General features: G+C 41.4%; 1 protein-coding gene across 1 annotated transcript in view; it reads left to right on the forward strand.

Annotated features, from left to right (window-relative positions):
- Nucleotides 1-23,444, forward strand: part of nxn (nucleoredoxin) — a 52,549-nt gene extending 29,105 nt beyond the window's left edge. The window contains exons 2-8 of the mRNA XM_034207052.1: nucleotides 10,525-10,642; nucleotides 13,116-13,249; nucleotides 14,366-14,466; nucleotides 14,583-14,689; nucleotides 15,778-15,957; nucleotides 16,448-16,572; nucleotides 22,380-23,444. Coding sequence (XP_034062943.1) covers nucleotides 10,525-10,642; nucleotides 13,116-13,249; nucleotides 14,366-14,466; nucleotides 14,583-14,689; nucleotides 15,778-15,957; nucleotides 16,448-16,572; nucleotides 22,380-22,562 — 948 coding nt within the window. The 3' untranslated portion in view covers nucleotides 22,563-23,444. The remainder of the gene's footprint in view (nucleotides 1-10,524; nucleotides 10,643-13,115; nucleotides 13,250-14,365; nucleotides 14,467-14,582; nucleotides 14,690-15,777; nucleotides 15,958-16,447; nucleotides 16,573-22,379) is intronic.
- Nucleotides 23,445-24,007: the final 563 nt, after the last annotated feature.

The raw sequence follows: 24,007 nt of genomic DNA on the forward strand, positions 1-24,007 counted from the left end.
TCCTGTTGATGAAACGCAGAGTCTAGGTGTGAGTTACAATAACTGAGAAATCATGACACAATATTCACACAACAACGAGCTGTTATCCTGTGATAAAGTCAAGGTAAATCATCACCATCGACTTGAGTTCATCAGAATTTAATCAATAAAAACACTAAGGAAAAATTCCTTTTAGCTTTAAGTCAGGGGAACAAGTGTCATGCTAATTTATGCATTTGGCTTACAAGTTACATTTGAACCAATTTATGAAGCTAACATCAACTTATTTGACTTGGTGGCTTCAGTCCATACATTCTGTCAGCAAACTGTTGCAGACTCTGAAATTCGAAGAATAGTTTCATATGTCTGAAATCAAGAGGTCATTGTTTAAGAAATAACTATGATTTTCTGTTGCAAGAACGGAAAGCTGAGGCATGGCAATGTTTGTTTGTTTTCCCATGGTCGAACACAAAATAAACTAGTGGTTGCTGAAGTGTTTTCTGGTGATAGTATGGCACAAGGCAACATGCTGCTTTCTACTGGAATGTTATTTAAGTTCAAATCAGAATTGTTACATGCATCACATGATAAACAGCCTCAAATCACATGATTTTCATTCTCGTCCGGATGAAGAAGCATGTTTGTGGTTGAAAATGTCTAGCATGCATGAATAAATCCACTTCAGTGTGGATATGGCCAGTGTGAAATGACTTTGCTCTACTATAAAGAAAGAGGACTAGATGGAGAGAGAAATAAAGAACATTAAGTCTGTAGGGAGGCAGGCAGGATGGACTAAACACCACTGGGAGTGAAGAATGCACCCCCTGCAGTCCTGACCTTTGACCTCGCCAAATGTAGGCCTCACGCCTGTGGAGAGACAATGACTTGATACCTATTGAGCCCTGGCTTTTTAATCCTTTACAATCCCCCCTGCTTTTTACGCTGCATTCTTTACTACATGAAAACTTATTGCCATACAGGGTCCAAGTTTGGATTTAGAGGCCTGTATTCAGGGGGTGGCTTTTGTGCCTCCTAACAAGGCAAAGTAGGAGACACCCACACCTCCCTCTCTCCCTCTTTTCTCTCTCCCTCTCTCTCCCTCTTTTTCTCTCTCCCTATTTTTCTGCTGGGTTATTTCCCCTAAGCCCTCTGACATTCTGGCACCTGTTTTCCTCACAAAACCGTTAATTTATCACTGAATTATTAACTAAGAGCCCACAATGTGTCTGGCACTCGGTGACATGCCCTGACTTTGTGGTGGAGGGGGTGTGTGGTTGCTGTGGCAACGGGGGGGGGGAGAGAAAGGCAATTTAGCCAGCGAATCCCGTCTGCGCTCTTAGAGGATCCACCACCAAAATGTCTCTACCGGAGAATGTTATAGGATTAATAAAACACATGAGATAGCAGCAGCTTTTTTCCTTGCAAAAGCCTTTCAGAAGACAATTTTCGGGGAAGAGCATTTGCTCATCATAATGGATGCATAGTGCAGGGTGAGCCTCTGTAATGAGCACATTGAAGTATGCTTGAGTGAGATGCCTTTCTTTTTTTATATGTTAGGAATATTGCAGACACTGAAGGGACAAAATGGAAGTGGCTGGAAAACAGAACAATTGGGTAACATTCTATAAAATCATGTGACAACAGATGAGCAGAAATCTGTAGTAGTAAAAGATGAACGCATACTTCTGTGGTGTTTTTATGTAATGCAAAACGACAAGAAAGGCGAGATGAAGCACATAAAGAGAGAGGTCATCAGTGTAGCATGGAGAAAGGGCAGCGGCTGTGCAGCTGTCACTGGCTTTGAGATGTGTATTTCATCACAGAGGGAGCGGAGAAGACCCTTGACCGGGTAAAGTGATAGTCTAGTCGGAGCGTCACAGATTGAAGCGTGAAGTAACACACACTAGCCTGCTTAGGGTAGGCTGAAGTACGGCAAAGAGGTAGGAGGGGAGGGCTCCCTTTGTAGCCCTGAAGAGCAGCAGCAGGGTTTTGAAGTGTATACAGGCAGTTCCTGAGAGCCTCAGGAGCAGATTGAGCAGAGGTGGGGGTGCAGTTCGGAGGAATGTAAGTCAACTCTGGCTGCAGGGGCCCAGCCAAAAGGGAGTTACAGTGGTGTAGCTAGGGAGATATTAATAAGTTAGTAGACTGGAGTTCAACCATAGACCCAGAAGAAAATGTAAAATGTTTAAGACTTTAACCTAAAAGCTGATTGGTGCGTTGTGAATGAGCTTCTGTGCAAAAACATGTTGGATTAAATCCATTTGCAGATCAAGTTATAGACGTTGCACGGGGTCTTTTAGAGAAGCTTTTGTTAGTGCCTGCCAAAAAGCTAACGGAGTGTCCAGTACGGCCCGCTCTCCCCTACTCACCACTACTGTAAGTCTTTACGGTCAGAGATCATACCGCCTGCAGGCACTCCCAGTAAAAAAGTCCCAGTTAAAGACAAATGCTTGTGTTGAACACGTCTTGTGGGAGGCTGGTCGGTCCATCTTCTTACAAATAGCTTCACACACTTACAGCCAACATCCATCAGGAAGAAGCCATTGACCACCTGACTTGTATCTCCTCGTGCATCAGATCATTGAACAAATTAGAATTTTATTTTGAAAAACTCCTCTTTTGAAGATTTAAATCAAATCAAACTAGAATGTGATTCCCTCTGTGTCCTATGTTAAAGTCCATCAGTTTTATTTTCTAATCTCTGCTTTGAACTGTACCAAGAAATTCCTCTTTGCATGAATACAAAAATGATATGCGGGAACATTTCTACAATACAATAATAGATGCCATTGAGAATTATTGCGTAGGTTAAATTAAATCCATAAATTCACTCGAGCAGTTGGGAATAGTCCAATTTGCTTATCTGGATGAAATGGAATGAATAACACAAACATTTGGTTGAATCCCCCCTTTTTCTTTTTCAAGATAAGAATTGGATTATCATCATTGGTCCCTCGCATAATACTCACAGATAACGGGCTGTGCTGCTATCAGTGTCACAGCAGGATACCTCTCATGTCCCCTGTTGTAAATGGCTGACTTTACTTTGTAGTTTCGCTCTTGTAATGAAGCAGCGATGGGAGTGTCTGGCAGATGCCTCAGGCCTAAAGTAGATATCTGAGAAGATGGGGCTCCAACAGTGATAGATGAATTGGGCACGTTGAGTGATGACATTTCTTCCACTCTAGTTCTCTCGACACGCACACACACACACCACCAGAGCCGCTACAGAGCCCTACTGGTTACTGACAGGGCAGACTGCACAGGTTTTCAACACACACTGGGTCAAAACCGAAACGACTTGTTCAGATTACATACTTTTAACCCTCAAATCTCTTTCAAAGAGCAGAACATGGCCCTAAAGTGCAACAGTGCAAAGGGGCATGAAAGTGTTTTCTAAGCATGACATTTAACATATAAATGTTGGTTATTTTCTTGCAGCTCAGAATACCAAGCTATAGGTAGGACAATAAAGCAGACATTGATCCCATCAGAAAAAAGTAGCTACATCTAAAAAAATAAACCTGCATTTCCTTTGATCACTGGGGCAATGATAATTTCCACCTTGGTATGTCCATGCACTCCGATCTACTGGCCCCTCTGTGGGTTGATTTGCTGCTCTTCTGGGTATGGATGTGCAGCCATGCGTGATCCAATTAGCATGATGAGCACTGGGCTTAGTGTCTGCATGTTCACGAGAGTTAATGGATTGTTAGTATGGATCCCAGCTCTCCCTAGAGTCTTAGCAGTTGGTGGGCTCTCTGCAGGGGTTATTGGCATCTTTAAACCTGTGTGTAATGTTATAGCCAGGCCTCCTGCTCTGCTATATGGTTTCACAGTCTGTTGATATTGATAATGAATAGAGGCGCCCAGGGGCGGCGGGTGCTGGAGGCTAGGGAAGGCTAAGCCTTCCCAAATATTTGTGTAACTGCATCCTGGTAAAATAAAAATATAATGTCTTTGACATTAGCGCTGCTATGCAGCCACCTGTGCCCTGTACCACGAAGCCAGTTCAACAGACCCTGGATATGCTTGAGTTATCTTAACTAACCCTAACAAACGCGATCTCGCTAAACGGTTCGACGGGCTGGTTTTCAACTCGGTAAATCAAGCCAGGGTTTCTCTCTCCAGCTGAGAACGCGTTCACGTGAAAGGGGCGGGGTTAGCTACATTTGACCAATCACAAACAGGGACAAGTGTACTGACAGCGCAACATCATACTTCATTAATGAAAAGTAAACTAATATTAGACAAATATGAACTTTAAACATCCATGATGACTTAAACATATAATCCAGGATACAAGCCACATAGTTGCACCTGCAAGGAGAATACAGAACAACTCGTTAAAAAATAAACTACCGAGTGTTTGAAAGCGTACAACAGTTTTATTATACTGCCCCATCTAAAACACGAGGGGATCTGACTTTATTACATTTGAGTTGAGTGTTTCGTCAACTTAATGTGTTGCTTAAAATAATACGTCTGCATACAGTATATGTGACAATGTAACTAAGTGTTGCACGGCCAGATACGGCTCGAGAAGCTGACTCAGATAAGGAAATATTGTGATATCGATGTGAGATCGATGATCTGATTGATGATGTGATGTCAGTGTGATATGAATGATAAGTGCGACACGTCGGCGTCTTCTCTGCATACGGCAGTTTAAACTGCATTTCCTTTTTCCTGTAATATGACTTGATAGATTTAAACTCCGCACACTGAGCTCTGATCGGTCAGCAGGCGGTGCTTTCACTGAGTTGATCTCTTTTCTATAGACGCCGGAGGCGGGCAGCAAGATGGAACAAAAAGTTATTTAGCCTTCCCAAACCTGAGCCTCGGCCCGTCCACACAGCAGCTTTGAACAAATCTTGAAAATCTTGGAGCTGGGCGTGTCTGACAGCTTGGGGATTTTTTGCGAGCAACACGACCAACAACCAATCACATGAATCTCCCGCCCCCGACATACAAAGCAAAAAGAAACGGGGATTTTATGCGAGCAATATATATATATATATTAGGGCCGGGACTTTAACGCGTTAATTAAGATGAATTAATTACACAAAAATTAACGCGTTAAAAAAATTAACGCATTTTAATCGCACTTATTTTTGCACCGCGGAACGTTTCTCACTGGATGAGTTTCAGGAGTACCGATTATACTGGAGCACCAACTAACGTTCATGACTTCAGACAACAACAAACCACAGTGAACAACAGTGGGAAATGTTGTTTTAAAAAACGGACGGATGGAAGCGTCGATAAGAGCACGGTTGTGTGCAAATTATGCAAAACGGAATTCGCATATCACCGCAGCACATCAAGCCTCAAGTATCACCTCAATGCAAAACATATAGCAGCTAGCGTGGAAGCTAGCGTGGACGTTAGCCTCTTTTATCGCGTTCACACCAAAAAGAGCCGGTACTCAAATTAGTTAATGAGAACCTTTTTACCCCCACGAAAGTCCCTGCTAGAGAGCAGAGAGCTGCTAGAGAGCAGGGACTTTCGTACGGCTCTCTTGTGAGAAAAGAGCTATATTTCTGATTGGCTGGGCGGATTGCAAACCACGCCCCGTAAAACTCCCAAAAAGTTTTGTGAAGCCGCCATTTTATTATCCTCGCATTAGCATTATTAGCATTAGCCCAGCGCAGAAACGCAGAGAGACTAACTTATGGCAACACAAAATAAAACATGGGAGCGGTGGAGATGAGGAGGTGTCGGCGTTCTGGCGATTTACTCGGAAGGCTGCTGGGACTCCCAGCAGCTTCTACTGAAGCCAGTCCCCAACTCCGGGGACTTGCGGCCGGGGACTTTGGGCGGCAGTATACGCCGTGAAGTGATTTGCGGCCTGCCAGTAAACCCAAAGCAGAAGAAGAAGAAGTGACGTCAGCGGCTTCATTTGCCTAATCCACCCCCAGGTTCAAAGAGTTCTCATGAACTAAGTTCTCATGAACCTTTGTGGTAAAAGTACTGCGGTGTGAATGCGCCTAATGGTATACTAAAATCCATGTGAAAAAAAATTGCTTCTCACTGTTCTTAGGTCAAATATGTATATGCGGTTAAAAATGCGATTAATTTCGATTAATTAATTACAAAGCCTCTAATTAATTAGATTAATTTTTTTAATCGAGTCCCGGCCCTAATATATATATATATATATATATATATATATATATATATATATATATATATATATATATATATATATATATATAAACTCCCCAAACAGGCGAAAACCTACCAGTTTCACCCACTGTCTCTGGCACCTCCCTCCATGCCTGGTTCCTCCGGTTTGTATCCCGGTAAATAGTCTGGTCGTAAAGAACCGGGTGATTTGCTACCGTAATTTCTCGTTTGGAATATGAGGAAATGAACTGCGGTCTGGCTCTCTCTGCGTGCTTACACGCGGTTTGATTGGCTAGAGCTTCAACTGTCAGATTTGCATAAACGGGTTTGATTGGCTGACGCTTCCAGCTCAGCTTCAAAAGTTGAACATTGTTCAACTTTTGAATCCTGAACATCCTGGAAATCCTGGAAATCTTCGCTTCGCTCCCCCACAATGCAGTTCGGCGACAAGCGAGGAAAAGTGACGTCATCCCCATTCAAAGTCAATGGGCAGAGAAGCGTTGGAAGCGGTGGAAGAATCGTCTAAACTGCTGTGTGGACGGGCCGTTAGATCTGCTCTGCTTCTGCTCAAACTGTACGCTTGCACTCAGATATATTGCCGTTTAGTGTTTACAGATTTATTCTGTGCGCGCTCGAATCAAACAAGTGAAGTCCATGCCATGTTATAAAGCCGTGGAGGGCGGGAGTTTATAACCCAAAGAGTAACCGCCCTTACGGGACGCTGTAATAAGTAAAGCGAACGCACACGCAAGGACACCTGGCCTCCTATTGGTTGAGGGCAGGTTGAGGGATTTTGACAGGATTGTTGCACAAAAGTTTCGAGCGCGCACAGAATAAATTCGCTGTGTGGACGGGCCGTTAGAGAAAGCCAGATGGCGACATGCAATCTTGATGCAGTGAAGACAACCTGTGAGAAGTTTCCTTGTGAATTTTGATACGGAACGTTTTATACTTCTCCAACAGAAATCTGTGATGGATTAATCTTCTGCGTAAAATAAAATGATGTTAAGCAGAGAAATGTAAATGACTTCCTCAAATGGATATGAATTATCATAATCGATACAATGCCAAAGTGACAAAGAGATGGAAGCTGTTTTTCTCAAAACAAGGGATTAGAGCAGATTTGACAGTATGATGTAAATTCACATTCTGTATTTATTGTCTCAGATATAATAGACAGCCTGTGGCTTTTGATGATGACTTTGTGTTTTGGAGAATGTGATCCTCATTTTTTCTCAATTTGACTAGAAGGACGATGTTAGGGTAATAGCTATTGTCTTTGATGTTTTAAAGGAAGATTTATGTGTTGAAATTATGTTGTTTGTGAAAGACTCCAACACATATAGCTTTTGTTGTTTCAAGTCAGACTTCCTCTTCCCCAGAAATCATAACAGACATTTCAATTTAAACTCAGATCACAATTTACAGAATTTAGCATCCTAGGACTACTCTGAGCTAGAGCCAAAGCTCCAGGCAAACATGAGGAAAAACTGGTTCTTCCTCTGAGGTTGCTTACGTCTCTTTTCTGCTGCTTGAGATAGTGCTGCTCAATTAATCGCGATTAGGATTATGGTTTGCAACGATTACGAAAACAACGTAATCTAAATAAAACGATAGTTTTTATTATTATTATTATTGCTTTTTTTTGGTTTTTCAGTTGAATTATACTTAAAGTTCTGGGCAATCAACTGTTAAAAACATACTGTTCACATTTTTTTCTCCAATAAATGGATGTTTTTAAAGTTAATGAATAATCGCATTTAATAATCGCAATTACAATTATTGACCCAAATAATCGAGATTATGATTTTTGCCATAATCAAGCAGCCCTAGCTTGAGAGCACTGTAACAACTCTGAGAGCCTTACATTTGGTACCCATCTTCTTTTTCTCTTAAAATAAGTATCCCATCATTTGCTTCAGTGCTATTATACAAGAGTGTACATTAACCTGTGTGCAGTTTCTATTATTAGCCATGCTAGCATCCTGACCAAAATCCTTTTTCCTCAGTGCCGATACCACTTTGCCTTGACATGGAATACATTTCTTGACATTTTAGTGCAAGTGCGGAACAAATCACCTTATCACTCAGCTTTTGTTCCTTCTCTCTTGTGTCCCTCTCTCACTCTTTCGGCTAAATCCGGTTCTAAATCTCACATCATCAGCCCCGGATGACAGCAGCAGGCGGCCAAGTGAAATGGCTGCAGTCACACAGATGCAGTGTCAGGCACGTTAGCTTTCCGGAGACGGTCACAGTTAATGCCCCTAAACCCCATCAATTTGTGAGACCAGATTGAGTTTCCAGAGCAGCGTGGAGCGTGTGGTAAAACTGTTGACTGTGGCAGACACTGCAGTTTGCTTTTGAGGGACTTCCAGACCAACATTGTCGGGAGGCTCCGGGTCGTCTTGTCTTGTGGACGAACCGTTTGACCTGCTGTTAGAAAGGGCCTGTGGTCAACCTCTGTATGACACTATATGTGCAATGAGAGAGATACACAATGCGCGTCAAACATATACTGTGAAAGCTTTCCACTCTCTTAATCAGTCTGAACATCAGATTTGTTGTCAACCTGTAACCGTACTGCAGGCTTTCTTAACCGAACAGTGCTCACATCATTTGGCACAGAACTTATTTAGAATAACTACTAGGGATGTAACGATACCAAAAACTCACAGTACGATAATATCGCAATTTTTAAAAAGTCCACGGTACGATATTTATCGTGATATTGAAAATGAATTTTTTTTCTTTTATTAAATAATAAGTCTGATTTGAACAGCATTTTTGTAGGATAGTAGTATTTTAAAGTGTCAACAATATAACAATCAGACCCTGCAATAGAATAAATCAAGTTTCACTTTAGTTTTTCAAGTAACTCAACTCTAACTCACTCACTCAGCATCATCAAGGTTATCTTTTAGGAATATGAGCATGTCCACATTTCCAGGTAGAAGCTGGGATGTTTGGGCGTTTACAATATCCCCTGCTGTGGAAAAAGCTCTCTTGCTTGGTACTGATGTTGCTGGGACAGAGAGATATGCTTTGGCCATGGGTAACAGCAGTGGGTAAAACTGTGCATTGTCTCTCCACCACTTCAAAAACAATACAGTTGTTGCCAAGAAGGTGAGGCTTATTGACAGGGCGAGATATACATATACTGTTGGTACTTGTCAATGTCTCTATGTACATGTAGCCCTGTAAATACAATGTCCTTTTGTGTTATCTGTTGTAACCTACTTGCTGCCATGTTGGACAGGTCTCCCTTGAAAAAGAGATCAATGATCTCAATGGGACCATCTGGTTAAATAAAGGTTTTTTAAAAAAAAAAACATTATTATATAATTTTTTTTAATCGCGGTAGATTTTGTCAGTCTCAAGACGGTATTGAGACATTTATTTACCGTGATATTCGATATATCGTTACATCCCTAACTACTGCAGCATCCAGACAGCGCAGATGTATACTTTATATTGCATGGGTACTTTAAGTGTTACTCTGAGTATAGCAGGTTACATGGGATGATGCAGTGTGAAATGTGTTTATCTGGCAAAGATGAAATCACTTTTGTATATAACTCGCTGCTAGTATACTCTCCTATACTTTTAAGTTATGGGATATTTGACAAATAAAAGAGGTAAAACTATATTTCTCATTTTCACTTAATGTCTGAATTTCGGATCTGGTTTTCATGTGAGGGATCTCCTTCTCCCTTTCCTGCAATTGCTGAAGCAGCGACATTGCTCAGCCTCACTTCACAAGGCTGTTCTCGATTCACAGCGTAGGACTTTTCTCTGTGATATGGAAAGTGAGTCTCAGATATGTTAAATGCTTGATCTGTTCTTTGATGTTGAGGATTACACTGACATTGTCAGTTAATGCACAGATCTTAGGCTAAAAATGATCATTTCTGACTTTATGAGGTCGTATTTATAACAACGTGTTTCTTATGATTAAAATAAAGGTCAAAGGACACTCGTAAATGCTTATTCAAGCTTGAATCTTCTATCCAAGAAGCTCTTATAATTGCACTGCTCAACATTCAAGAAGGATTCAGAAATGTATTTTTTTCCAGCATGCTTTAAATCTTGTTCATGACACAGCAAGGACGACATTACTTTGCTCCAGTTCACCCTCAGCAGTGTGCTTCTCACCCCTCTAAGTCAACTGAGGGTATCCTCTTTTATTGTACCTATTTTCCTGAGTCTCTTTTCCCACTCTTGTTGGGCAGGTTGATATTCTGTTTGACCTTTTAAACTACTATATATTTATTTGTTTCCATTCGTTTTTTTAATACTGCAGTATTTTAGTACGCTAGTGAACTGAGACCGGGTTTTTCCAGCTCTGAAATTGAATTAAATATGGTCTTTCCATTACAATTTTTTCCAATTTCTACTCTAATTTTTTCCCCATCTCAGATGAAGCTGTGGAACAAGTACAAGGTAACCAGTATACCATCTCTGGTGTTCGTGGATGCCTCTACGGGGAAGGTGGTGTGTCGAAATGGGCTACTGGTGGTCAGAGATGACCCTAAAGGTGAGATTGGTGGTGTCTGCAGCACGCACACATACACATGTAGGCTATTATAAGTGAATGCATCATGCTGATTTATTTTTGTCCCCTGACCTCGAGCTCCGACCTTAATCCTCTTTAATAAATGGTTAACCTTAACACCTGACACTTACCATTCAGCCCTAAAAATACAACCTGCTCTAAATTAGGTAATAGACATTTAAGGGTAAAAAAGACAGAACAACATGCATCCATTTCTCACACACTTGTTTAAACCACTGTAACCCTGGATTCGTGGGTTACATTCTTGGTCATCAAAACAGCAACAATTTGCACATCAGCTTTTCTACTCTAATGTTATACCTGTCCCTCATAAAAACTACTGCAGGTAGGAACATTCCCCTGAGGCAAGGGGGCATGAATGAGCAACTTTAATGTAAAAAAAAGAAAGACCTTTTGGGGGATTTCTGGCAGTTCTATTCCCCCTATTTTTATTAATTTCCAATTTTTGCGATTTAAAAAATGTGAAATAAAGAAACTGCTGTGAGTGATACTTTAATATTAAAGTAACATTAGTTAGAACAATACTAATAAAACCTAACAGTGTAACATAATATATTATTCAAACTGGTCTAACTACCACAGTGTGTTGTACCCAACATAGATATGTTCGATTAGCTTCAGAAATGAAAGTAAACCAAGATGTTGATGAGGACAGAAGTCACACCTGCATACACACAGTCACAACACTCATTCTCTGTAATGATGTTTACCAAATGCCTGCTCAGAGTTCCCAGTGGAAATACTGCCACATCATTCAGCATTTGGACAAAACATTTTGCGATTACGTGTTTGTGTTGATGCTGCCGTAATTAGGGTGCTGGATAAATATTATAGCGTGGCCATGTTTCACTCCCTCATCTGAAAACCCTAACATTTCTGCACTTTGAAGTAAAGGCAGGGAATTAACAAGAGTGTACAGGACGTCCTCTGTGGCTGTGAAGATCTACATTTTAAAAGCATTACCTTTTTAGGTCCAGCTAGGTCAGCGTGAAATAACTCATTAGTCATGAGAGAAGAGAGAATAGCGGCTCTGTGGAAGTGCTGCGGTGAAGCAGAATGGGTTTCACATGAGGATTGTGACACATTTTGCTCACTGGCTAGTGAAAGCCAGTCCCAGCCTGCAGAATTATCATTAGCTGTTCTTCCAAACTAGATGTAGCCGGATAACCATTTAACGGGCTCCCAATTATTTTCTTTTTTTTACATTTTGATGTGTTTTCATTTTCATATTATTGGAAAGGCAGACAAGGAGTAGTTTCTGACATGACAAATCAATTCAGCTACAGCTTGGAAGAGGGATATGGAATTAAGAGTTTGCTATGCATCGAGACTGGGAGGGGCATTTGAACGATTCAGGGCTCTCAGCCTTTCACTCTCCATGAAAGACCGAACTTGAGTGGCGGCAGACTAGCCTGCAGCGGAAAGAGTGCACTTTTACAATCAGGACAACAATAAAAGGCTGTGTCTGCGTGGTGCAAACGTGTCATTCCCGCCTAATGAATCCCTGGACAATCACGCTTGCATAAAGAGCCCATTATGATGCAGCCATACAAGGTTTTTTATGAGTACCTCCTTTTTCAGTTCCAAATACATCTCTAAAGCTTGATGGTAACAATAAAGTGCGGAAGAGAGCTGGAGGGAAGTATTCCTTGCAACCTGTATTTGCTCAAGAAGCATGGCTGTATTTACAGTACTAGATGTGATTTAAAAAAACCTGTATGTAATGTATACAGAACTTTTTGTTAACCAAGAACCGGAAATAAACAATGTCTGGTTTTAAGTTGTATAGAATAGGCAACACATTTATTAAGTGATAACTAATTTAATCATTTAAAAAATGCATTTATCTTTTTGGATAATTTGAAAAAAGTGAAGAAAATGCCAACATTTTCATCGAATGTGAATTGATTATCAATGGTCTTTGGTCATACAAAGCAGGACCTTTTTGAAGATGTCACCTTGGATTTGGATGAATCAATGACTAAAAAAAGTGTTTCGGTTCACCAACTTGCCTGACACATGTTCTTAAACTACTCTGGTGCCGTGTCCAGACGCAAATATTTTGACAACTATTTGATTTGTAATACACCTTACTATTTATCTAGCACCAACATGAGGTCAACATTTGATTGTCTTCAGTATTTTGGTTTATGACAAATTACAAGTAACATTCTTTTCAGCTTCATCTTATTATTATTATTATTATTATTATTATTATTATTAGCCTCCTTAACTGAAATGTACACCATGGTAATACTATACCTAGTAAAAATCAGCATTTTAACATTTTCATTGTGAGCATGCTAATGTTAGCATAGCTCAGAATGGCTGTGCTACAGTTTCACAGACTAGCTAGATTGATTTATTATCTTCCTCTTACTGATTCTTTTCTTTTCCATCCATCTCTTCTCTTTGCCCCCCTACCCTCTCCCAGGCCTGGAGTTCCCCTGGGGGCCAAAGCCATTTGCCGAGGTGGTGGCAGGGCCTCTGCTCAGGAACAACAGGCAAACGGCAGACGGCACCTCTCTAGAGGGACACTACGTGGGAGTGTACTTCTCGGCACACTGGGTGAGTACAGGAAGCAGAGAAAAAGGACAAAGAGAAGCATGTTTTTATTTTATTTCTGGCCTTGTAGCTGCCAGAAAAATCTAAACATTGGGAAAAGAAAGATATGACTAGCAGAGCGGACCAGGAAGAGACAGCAGTCAGTCAAGACTGATAAGAGAAGAGTAGCAGCCGGGTGGAGGCGACTCCATTGTGTTGGCGTGTTTACACTGACTGTGCTTAGCTATCCCTGTCAGTCCTTTCACCACCACCTCTGGACCTTTTTAAAAGTAGGCATTGGTCTCCCCACCCCAATGACATCATCCCTATTGTCTCTTTACTGCTGGACCTGCTGATAGCCAGGGAAGGTCATGACTCGTTGATGCGTGAAAGGAGGACTGTTCCTGATGAGATGCAGCAGGCCACAGGGACCAGTCGGCTCAGCAGCTGCCAGAGCCGCAGCCTCAGAGAGAGGAGACGCCTGGAGGCTGGCTCTAACCCCAGACCCTTACGAAATTGAATAGAACAAGTCACAAAAGTCATTACAGGAGTTTATTTGGGTTTTCTTTATACACCACGTTCCCCCTGGTTACTCGTGTAAATCTATCCGCATGAAATGCCAGTACCTAGACTTGGAATCCATTAACACAGAAGGTTTTTTCTTTTTTGGCACACATTTGCTTTTTGGCCTGCAGTGTTAAGGAATTTTTCTTTTAAGTCATTGAAATAAAACTGAAGCTAGAAGTGTAGTCACTAACATCATCAAAGAATAGCCCACATGACTAATACAAAGAAGTATTGACACCACATTGTGCAAACTATAATACAGCATAACTGTAATAAACTGCATTTACTTCTTTTGAGTAACAGAGGAAGTGGTCAATCAATGAGCAATGTATTGATCGACGCTATGTACTTCACACTGCCACAGTACCTTTGTGTCAGTTTGATGAGTATTCATGACTGGATCATTGGAATCATATGCTTGACATAATATATCCAGTGTCACATGGAAAGATATTTTGAAAATACCCAAAGTAATGGAAGCTGCTGCAGCAACCCATCGTACTTGATTTTTGTATGTACTGTATTTTCACTCCCTTCAACAATCCCTTTTCCCCCCTCTTCTCTCTCCATCAGTGCCCTCCTTGCCGCAGTTTGACCCGGGTCTTGGTGGAATCATATCAAACCGTCAAAGAGGCGGGTCAGAAGTTTGAGATCGTGTTTGTCAGCGCTGACAGGTAAAATTCACCAATCTAGAAAAGATAATTTTTGTTGACACATACATTGGTCTATGTAATAAAGAGAATCATTATTTTCTATTCAATCACCATCTGTTTGGTGCTTTCCTCTCCAGGTCAGAGGAGTCCTTTAAGCAGTACTTCAGCGAGATGCCCTGGTTGGCCGTGCCGTATTTGGACGAGGGTCGCCGGTCACGACTCAACAGACTTTATGGAATACAAGGTACAAAACCACTTCCTGATCTTCAAGCTGAAAGGAGAGAGTCAAGATAAATGTTTTATTCCAGGCTTTTTTACACCACTCACCGAAACACTGGCGCAATGGCTGACGGATTGCTTCGCTGCTGGAGGAATGTGGGCTGCTTATCAAGTTTACAGTCTTGCCCGCTACGGAAGTGCTTCGCCTCGCTCTATTTCTCCTGATTTGTGTGTGTGTGTGTGTGTGTGTGTGTGTGTGTGTGTGTGTGTGTGTGTGTGTGTGTGTGTGTGTGTGTGTGTGTGTGTGTGTGTGTGTGTGTGTGTGTGTGTGTGTGTGTGTGTGTGTGTGTGTGTGTGTGTGTGTGTGTGTGTGTGTGTGTGTGTGTGTGTGTGTGTGTGTGTGTGTGTGTGTGTGTGTGTGTGTGTGTGTGTGTGTGTGTGTGTGTGTGTGTGTGTGTGTGTGTGTGTGTGTGTGTGTGTGTGTGTGTGTGTGTGTGTGTGTGTGTGTGTGTGTGTGTGTGTGTGTGTGTGTGTGTGTGTGTGTGTGTGTGTGTGTGTGTGTGTGTGTGTGTGTGTGTGTGTGTGTGTGTGTGTGTGTGTGTGTGTGTGTGTGTGTGTGTGTGTACTTAGCAAGAGCTGGCTCTAAGCTTCTCCTGCAAAATATGTGAGGAATGCCTGGAAGATGAGTCAACACTGCCCCCCTCCCACATTTTAAATCAATGCAGTTTAGTATGGCCCCCACCTCTGTTGACTTCAGACCGCATGCGCAGACAGGAACACACTCTCTCAAGTACACGTATGGTCCCACATGGTGTCTGTTTTTGATAAGACTGTCAATAGGGCACAAGGTTTTGATCAAAAGGATGGTGTGAGTCAATCACATGTGGTCAAAAGAAGGGTAGATAACAGATACAAGCAGACATAGAGGCAGAAACGGGTAAAAAAAAAAGGGTAAAAAACATCCATACAACAAAGAAAATCACAGCGGGAGAGGGAGCAGTCTGCGTCATGAAGCAAACACTTACCAAAATTACCCTAATCACCTCCCACGCTGTTGCTCGTTTCCTGCTTTCCTTTTCCAACCACCTTCTCTTCCTCTTCCTTCCACACCAGGTATTCCCACACTGATTCTGCTGGACACAGAGGGTCACATGATCTCGCGACAGGGCCGTGTGGAGGTGCTGAACGACCCAGAGTGCCGGCTCTTTCCATGGCACCCTCGCCCTGTGCTGGAACTCAGCGAGTCCAACGCCGTGCAGCTGCACGAGGGGCCCTGCCTCGTCCTGTTTGTGGGTGAGTGGACGGGCATTTTTTATGCAGCCTCTGCAGCTCCACATGGGGCACAGGAGCTCCGTGTGCTTGAATGGAGTGGCATTTATGTGGACCATATTGAATGTCAGACACTGTGGAAAATGCTTGAAGCGTTGATAGGTCCAAAGGTCTTTGGGAAATGATTTAGTATTTATCTATGTATATGCAAATACAGAATGTAGAAAGAAAGGAATAGCAAGAGGTTTCAGAATGATATTAAAATGTACACGGACTGAAATGGACTAAAGGCCAGTTTGACAGTGATGATCCTCAAAATATAAGACCACCCTGGCCTCTTGCGGTATAACTGGATTACAAAACAAGACAAAAGACCACACTTTCTTTAATGTCCTCACTTATCTGTCCACCAGTCATCTCCAATTCCTTGCTTCCCATGCATTTTTCTTCTCCCAGATGGCTTTTTTTTCCAGACTTTCAACTTCTTTCTGTGTCTCTTTTCTGGTTCGTTCAGATGCGGAGGAGGAAGGTGAACTGGAGCCAGCCAAGGAGCTGATTCAGCCAATAGCGGAAAAGATTATGGCCAAGTACAAAGCCAAGGAGGAGGAAATGCCGCTGCTGTTCTTTGTGGCTGGAGAGGTGAGATAAGCCACTAAAATGCCATTTCACACAAACTTGCAAAGCTAAAGTCGGGTCAATTATTTTGTGCTTTACTTACTGATGTGCTTTACTCACGATAGGGCATACAGTGTACCTGCTCTTAAGACAAATCGCTTTTCAAAATCATTCATCCTCTCAGCACTCAAACTTTTGAATTCTTGAAAGGCTTTTTAACTTGATTATTTATTTATTATTGTGATGCTATGAACTACTTATCGTGTAAATTGGAATGATCTAAATCTCTGCTCCCGGGTGTATCTGTGTGTTTTCTTCCTGTATGTTCCTGCCTGTGTACATGACATAAGCTGCTCATAACCAATTGCCCCTTGCGGGATTGATAAAGTTGTTGATTGATTGAGATTGATACTTTGAGAAGCTGATATTCAGATTTTTTTCATAGAAATTTAACATAAACAAAATCTCATTAGCACCACATATTTTTAAGATTCTTTAAGAATTATAACCCAAGGACATACTTAAAAGTGTTAAAATAATCTTGTCATTGCTTTCTGGTGGACAATTAATTTGAAGTTGTGTTTGAAGCTCTGTCTTTGGACTTTACCAACTCCTAAGGGATATATCTGGCTCTCAAGCTGCTAAATCTTTGTTGGCCGTCATGTTGCTAAATTGTTTGTCTGCTGTTAAGTGCTCAGCAGGTAGAGTACACTTTTATAGCTTTTTTTGGGTTTAATTGGAAGTATTGAGAGTGTACCGAACATTGAAGGTGCGGGCTACACAAACTTAAAGGATCAGCTAAAAACATTTCAGATTCAGGTTATCAGTTTGGGTTTGGGGGTTGTTGGTTTGACATAGTGAGTAATGCTTTTCAAGCACTTATAGGATTCATTGATGATACTAAAATATAACATTTAGCCATATTAACTTTTGTTATTTATAAGCAAGATATGCACTGATCGGGACTACCAAATATATATGTAGTACACCAAATACAATATTTCTGTAATATGCTAAAGTCAGCCATTATTTGGCCCATCTGGTTCTTATCACTTATTGTATGTCCCTTGTTTGGATCTGCAGCCAACCCCTTGTTATTGTTGCAATGAAAGCATTAGAGGCCCCTCTTCGAGCCTCTTGAAACGGCAAGAGTGACACCTATCCATGACCTACAATTCAACTTGGTGCCTTTATCATGACGGGTAGACCCAGAGCGTGCCAGCAGCCAGCTTTCACTACACCAGTCCAAATAATCCTTCCATCTATTCGTTTTTCCCCCACGTCCGCCCTTCTGCGGCAATCCCTGAGGTTTTCATAACTCTGGTTATCTTGTGTTGTTCTGTCTCAACCTCTCCAGAGCTGGTGGAGTTAGCAGCAGCAGCAGACAGAATTACCAGATTAGCTCCCTCTCCCCAGCTTCCCTGCTCTCTGCCCTCTAGCTCCCTGTTCCTCTCTGTCCGGCGACCTGGGAGAACGACGCTGGTTTCTCATGTCACACGCCGAGAGCAGGCTCAGGTTTCTCTGCCGTGGGGCTTGCACATGTGCTAACTGTCTGACCCTGTGTGTATGTCGAAGGCCACTCATCAGCCTTGAAATGTCACTGACATACGAACACTGAGCAAGAAAAGCTCACAGAAAGACGGGAGGTGACGTGATAGTGTGTCGAGGTCATTGTCTGTATGCCAATATTTCTTTGACCTAACACAAAGTCACATTGTTGCACTTGAGCTTGAAGCGATTTAGAATTCTTAAGTTTGCCTTTTTTTCCAGATATGTATACCTTAATGCAGTGCAGGTATCATTTCCTGGCTCTTGCTCAACTGGCTTTGAAATCACCAGGTTTCACTTCCAGATTGGATTCACAGTCAGATTTCACTTCCTGTTTCAGGCGTTCAGTGAGTGTAGCTTCCAGGCTCTGGGCTCAGACGGCTGCACCTTGCCTCGGGTTGGCCCTGGTAGTCACAGGCTCCTTGCCAGGCCAGCTGCTGGGTTTTCTGTGTCCATGAGACAGCAGTATGTTGGCTGGGCTGAGCGGAATGACACGGATCTTCTTACCATTCTGAAAAAAACAGATGACACAGAGTAGTATACAGATTTTATTAAAGCAGAATAAAAGATATTTTGTTCTCATTTCTGCTGAGTATTGGCATACACAATGAACTTTAGTGGTATTATCAAATCACATAATCTGCATGCAGCGGTGATTCATCTTTTCAATTGATATGCTTCAATTGGTAAGAGCTTGATTCATATTGACCAAAATAACAGTTTTGAAAATTAATTGATCCATTCCTTCTTTAATCCAGCGCTTGGTAGAAAATGTGCATCTTTTTTCTTGACCTTAAAGTATTCCAATTAGAATATTTTTAGGGTTTTTGACTATAGGGAAAATAAAAAAAGATATGTGATGATTGGTTATAGGATCCTACCAAACGATTGATCATATGATCAAGGAAATAACCGGTGAAGAATTGCATTTGGGATTCTGAGTAAACATTTTTAACACCTATTAATTATTTTAGAATGATTTGTGTTGCCCCCCAAAGCATGAGTCGGTGATACAGTAATGTGTGATCTCGCGCCATCGTCAGGCCAAATGTTGAATTTGTTCAATATTTTTAAGACCAGAGAACAGAGGAGTGTCCAGTTTTTAGCTAATGTTAGCCTACTCATGCTAAACTAAGATGGTGAACAAGGTATACATTACACCTGCTAAACGTCAGCATGTTAACATTGTCACTGTGAGAATGACGTTAGCAATTAGCTAAAATAAAGCTCCCCAGAGCTGCAAGAGTGTCATGTAGACTTTCAATAATCTTTATTAACACATTGAATGTTTAATTGTTTCTTTGCTCAAAAGACAAAAACATAAAAGTGTGACTGTTGGCACTAAAGCTCAATGAATCATTGTATTCCACTATCCACAAAGTCTAAATATTTAAAAATGAGTTATAGTATTTAGATAAAGAGGACTGCAGCTGTTTCCTTCATGTAGGGTCAAATACATTGTTTGTGCATTCATCATTTTTGTTTTTGTCTTGAGCTGAAGTTTTAAAGGGATTCTCGTTTATTCCACCAGGCAAAGATGTTTTTGCTTTTACTAACATAAACTGATGAGCAATTGATCTTGGGAAAACCAAAGATTTCCCAATAATGACTTTATCTTAAGACTTTGTGAGAAGGACGCAGCCTCTGCTCAGAGGCCAGAGGGGAGGTTTGTTCATCATTACCAGTTCAGGCCTTATCAGCTGGAAATGCCTCAGTGCATCAATAATCGGAATAATCCTGACACGGCCCAGCAAGTTCCACAGCGTACACACACGCTGAGCCTTATCACAGCTGTGAGTCCGGGCTGCAGCAGAGAGGCCCTTTTGTCTTTTTGGTTCTGAGCTGAGCTTCAGAGGGCGGGGGGGCCTCTGGTATGGCTGCCCCTCACTAGAAGCAGTGTACACAAGCAGAGAAGGCACACAAAAGAAGATGCATGACTTCCTAGGAAGGCCAAGATCGATTCAGAGATTACATCTCCTCATATCGGCGAGCCTGGAAAGGCCACAGTGACAGATTGTGGAATTTCACTGTTTGTGGCTTCTTTACACATAGTGCCCAGATGATCTATAATCTACACTTTGTAGGCCTGCAAGAAAGCAGACAATGCAAAGCCTGTATTTTTAGTAGGAAAATCAACCAGTATTTTAACAATATTGCCCTTTGTTGACAGCTTACATCTGTGAGAATCAAGTGGACAATCTAAGGTGATTTGCAATAGAAAAAAATGGGTTCCATTCAGAGGAAGTTAGCTGCCTAAGACAAAATACCACACTGCAACTCATCGGTTACATCTGTTAGCAGTTTTGCGAAGACGATGTCACAAACTTCATCTTGGCATACTTATCCTTTTTAGGTAGCAGCTCAGCAGAGCTATTCAAGGAGAAGTCTAAGGGATGATTGGGTTTTTTGATCCATTGAGCAAGAATAGCTGCGGATTTTCTGATAACAGGGAAGACATAACAAAGAGGCCTGAAAGCAGAGAATGCTTGAGCGTTTAATGTAGCTGGAAATCCATCCAAAGTTGCTTAATCTTTGACTTTGTTTTGACAACTCACATTGGCACATAAATCAGTACCAGTATTAACATCAGAGAGGTCCAACTCTTTGTTGCAGTGCCACCCTCTGGCCCTTTCCTGTTAGTTCTGAATTTTCAACATAATCTTTTCCATATGAAACTGATGAAACTTTAATCTTTTGTGAGTCTCCCTCTGAGCCAGCCAGCTAAGCTGAGGGGAAATCATGTCACGCTGTCATGAGTTAAGGAGAATGATAGTTTGCACTTCTAACAAGGGAACTGTGTGACCCTTCAAAACATAACACAATAAATCCTTTTGATCTAAAGAACATTTTACAGGAATAATATAACTCGTTCAAGGTAGGAATTCCAGAAGCACACCCAACTGAAACTAGAGCTGACTTACATACTGTAAGTGTGTGATTTCATATTCAGTTCCATAATTAATGGCCCTTTCAAGCTTGTGTGAAAGTCCCTGGCTGCCTTCTGGTTATTCATTATGTTAACTCTGGCAACAGGGGTTGCAATCCTGATTTGTGAAAGGTGACATCAAGCCTCAGGCAGAACACGAGTAAAGCCCTTTCAAAATAACTGCAAAGAAATACAAGTGGAATCCCCTCAAAACCCAGCAGCAATATTTTTGTAACATATTCCTTCACAACTCTGCACCGCTCCCTGTCCTGCCCACATGTGCCATTCAAACGCTGTGATGAGATTTATATCTGACCTGAGTGAGCTTTTGAAAACTGACAGATGTTGTTGGACCCCTACCTGGTTCCTTCCTGTCTTCCCAAACAGCAGGATGTGTGACTAAGCACCAACACTGTGGCCCCTCAGGGCCGGCTCCCTGCAGGAAGACGAGAGAGAGTTTCATTTTCTCTTTCAAGAAGAGGGTTAAACATTGTGTGCTGCACTTTTGAATTTTACAGGGTAATTTTTACTTGGCATTGTTTGAGCAATGGGTGCTGTCCTAGTTTCCTCAGACAAAGGCAAGTCTGGAATGACAAGCAGTGGAGGAATGTTTCTCCTCTCAAAGATCCTATCCAGTGTTTGACTTGCTTGTTTGTCAAAGTCATTAAAATGCAATGTGAGCGTGAAAGGATTATGAGATGAGGGCAAATATAGAAGCCCAACCCCACTTACACTGCAACCAGTCACCAACACACTGTAGATTGTTCATGCTGTAGATGAAGATGGCAGTCTAAACCAGTGGTTCCCAGCTTAATGTGTGTTACCTGTAACCCCTTAAAAAAACAAAACATCTCCTTGGCACCTAGTTGATTGGTGTGCAAGAAAATGATATCATAGAAAAGAAAAAGGTTGAATTCCTGCACACACGTTTCCTTTTTTTATGAACTTCTCAGCACCAGAATTACTAGATTACTCCTGTGTTGGGTCTCCAATCATATTTGCAAACCATTTTAAACATTTTGAGCAAGCCATAGAAGATAATACTGAGTTCTTTAAACAACTTTATGAGGAAAGCTGTGGGGAAAAAAGTTATATGTTCAGAGCCAAGCTATTTTGTGTTGAAACATTTGTTTGAACCGTTTTACCATATTTAAAGTAGACTTAACTTTTGCCAGGGTATTTGTCAGAGAAAAACGGCAGACATCCCTACTTTTGACTTTCCAACAAGATCATTTAAGTTTCTTAAAACAGAAGCTTTAGTTAAGGCCTGTTCCCAGCAATCCAAAAATGCATGTGATGAATGTTCTACTGTAACATCATGTGCTCACACACCTAATCAGTTTTTCCCTCACCACAGGATGACATGAGTGACTCCCTGCGGGACTACACCAACCTCCCAGAAGCAGCCCCTCTGCTCACCATCCTGGACATGTCGGCCCGGGCCAAGTATGTTCGCGACGTGGAGGAGATCACGCCGGCCGAAGTGGAGCAGTTTGTCAACGACTTCCTGGCTGAAAAGCTCAAACCAGAGCCCATCTAAAGAGGAAGACTAAGTGTAAATCGGACCTACTATATGGGACTCACTCCATCATCGAACCCTGACCTGTTGCTACTCCCCCTCACCCTCCCACTATCTCTCCCACTTCCCCCCTGACTTTGTCAGGCTGTTAGAGAGATGTCTCAATTTTTACTGACATTTTAACAACTTTCTTTTAGACATGTTCCTCTTTTCATTGAGTCCTCTCTTTCTCCTGTGGTGCCTTGCATTGATGATAGTCCCTACAATAATACAAATGGAGATTCTGTTGTTTTTTGGCCGAAGAACACATATTTTTTCTTTTTTTTCACCCAATAGCATTTCTGTACTCTAGATAAAACCAGAGAATCACCCAGTGGACCTACTTATTCAGCTGATTGTGTGCTTTCTGTTTTGTCTGCGAGATCCTTGTTGCTTTAGGTTTCTGAATGATGTTGAGAAAGAATAAAATGCATTTTTACAGTCGTAATTCACTAGTAGTGCAAATGTGCTGAACCTCAGCTGGATGTAGCCTATTTAAACTAAAAAAACAGGTGCACATACAGTAATGATCACATTATACTTGCTTGTAACAGACCAATGACTGAAGTGTTTGAACCCCTGTGTCTTGTGTGTGCTGTGAGCGAAAGTCCTCTCTTGCCAGTTGTTAATGGTGGCTCTCATCTCAAAGTCATGAGGATTTTCTGTGAATATCCCCTGATGAAAAGGTCAGGTTATTTCTGAAGGCACAGAAATGGCATTGGAAAAATGTTGAATATATAAATCCCTGTATTATTTTACTTCAGTCATGACTTCTCACACCCATTAAAATGTCACTGGCAAGCTCAAAGTTCTGCTCCTTTTAACTTCCATCAATAAAGTTAGCTCTTGGATATTTAAAATGCATATATTGCAATGAATCACCATTTCAATAAGATGTTTGGGCTCAATGCAAATGTTCTATTTATTATGGCAGACAGATCATTTGTTAATGTGCAGTCTTGGGATAAAACTGTAGTGTCTTCTGCATATTTGCAATGTGGCAGCAGATATAAAAGATAAGACTGTCTTTTACTTTCTAAATCTAGATTATATATTCGTCAAGTGCTTCTATCTATATAAGGGTCGGAGGTGAAAGAAAAGGGTGGGGGTACTAGTTTGACTTTTTTTTTTAGGAAGACCAGGAGTCGTCAACTTTTTCTAATGCCAATCTTTATTTTAGCCAAAAAATGTTTCTTATTGTGAATTAAACATGGCTTTTCTTGTCTATAGTAGTACACTGCACATATTTTTAATTTGAGGGTTATGAGAAATTCTAATGAGAATTTCAACTTTGTTTCATTTTACATACAAAATTATCAAGATGAGAATTTACAGATTATATGTTGGAAAAATAAATCACGGAGTCAAAAATAACGTGAACAATTATCACAGTTAACTAAAATAAATGTGACAACAAAGAAACTCAT

The sequence above is a fragment of the Gymnodraco acuticeps genome, unplaced genomic scaffold, assembly GCF_902827175.1.
Source record: "Gymnodraco acuticeps unplaced genomic scaffold, fGymAcu1.1, whole genome shotgun sequence".
In the NCBI taxonomy this organism is placed as follows: domain Eukaryota; kingdom Metazoa; phylum Chordata; class Actinopteri; order Perciformes; family Bathydraconidae; genus Gymnodraco; species Gymnodraco acuticeps.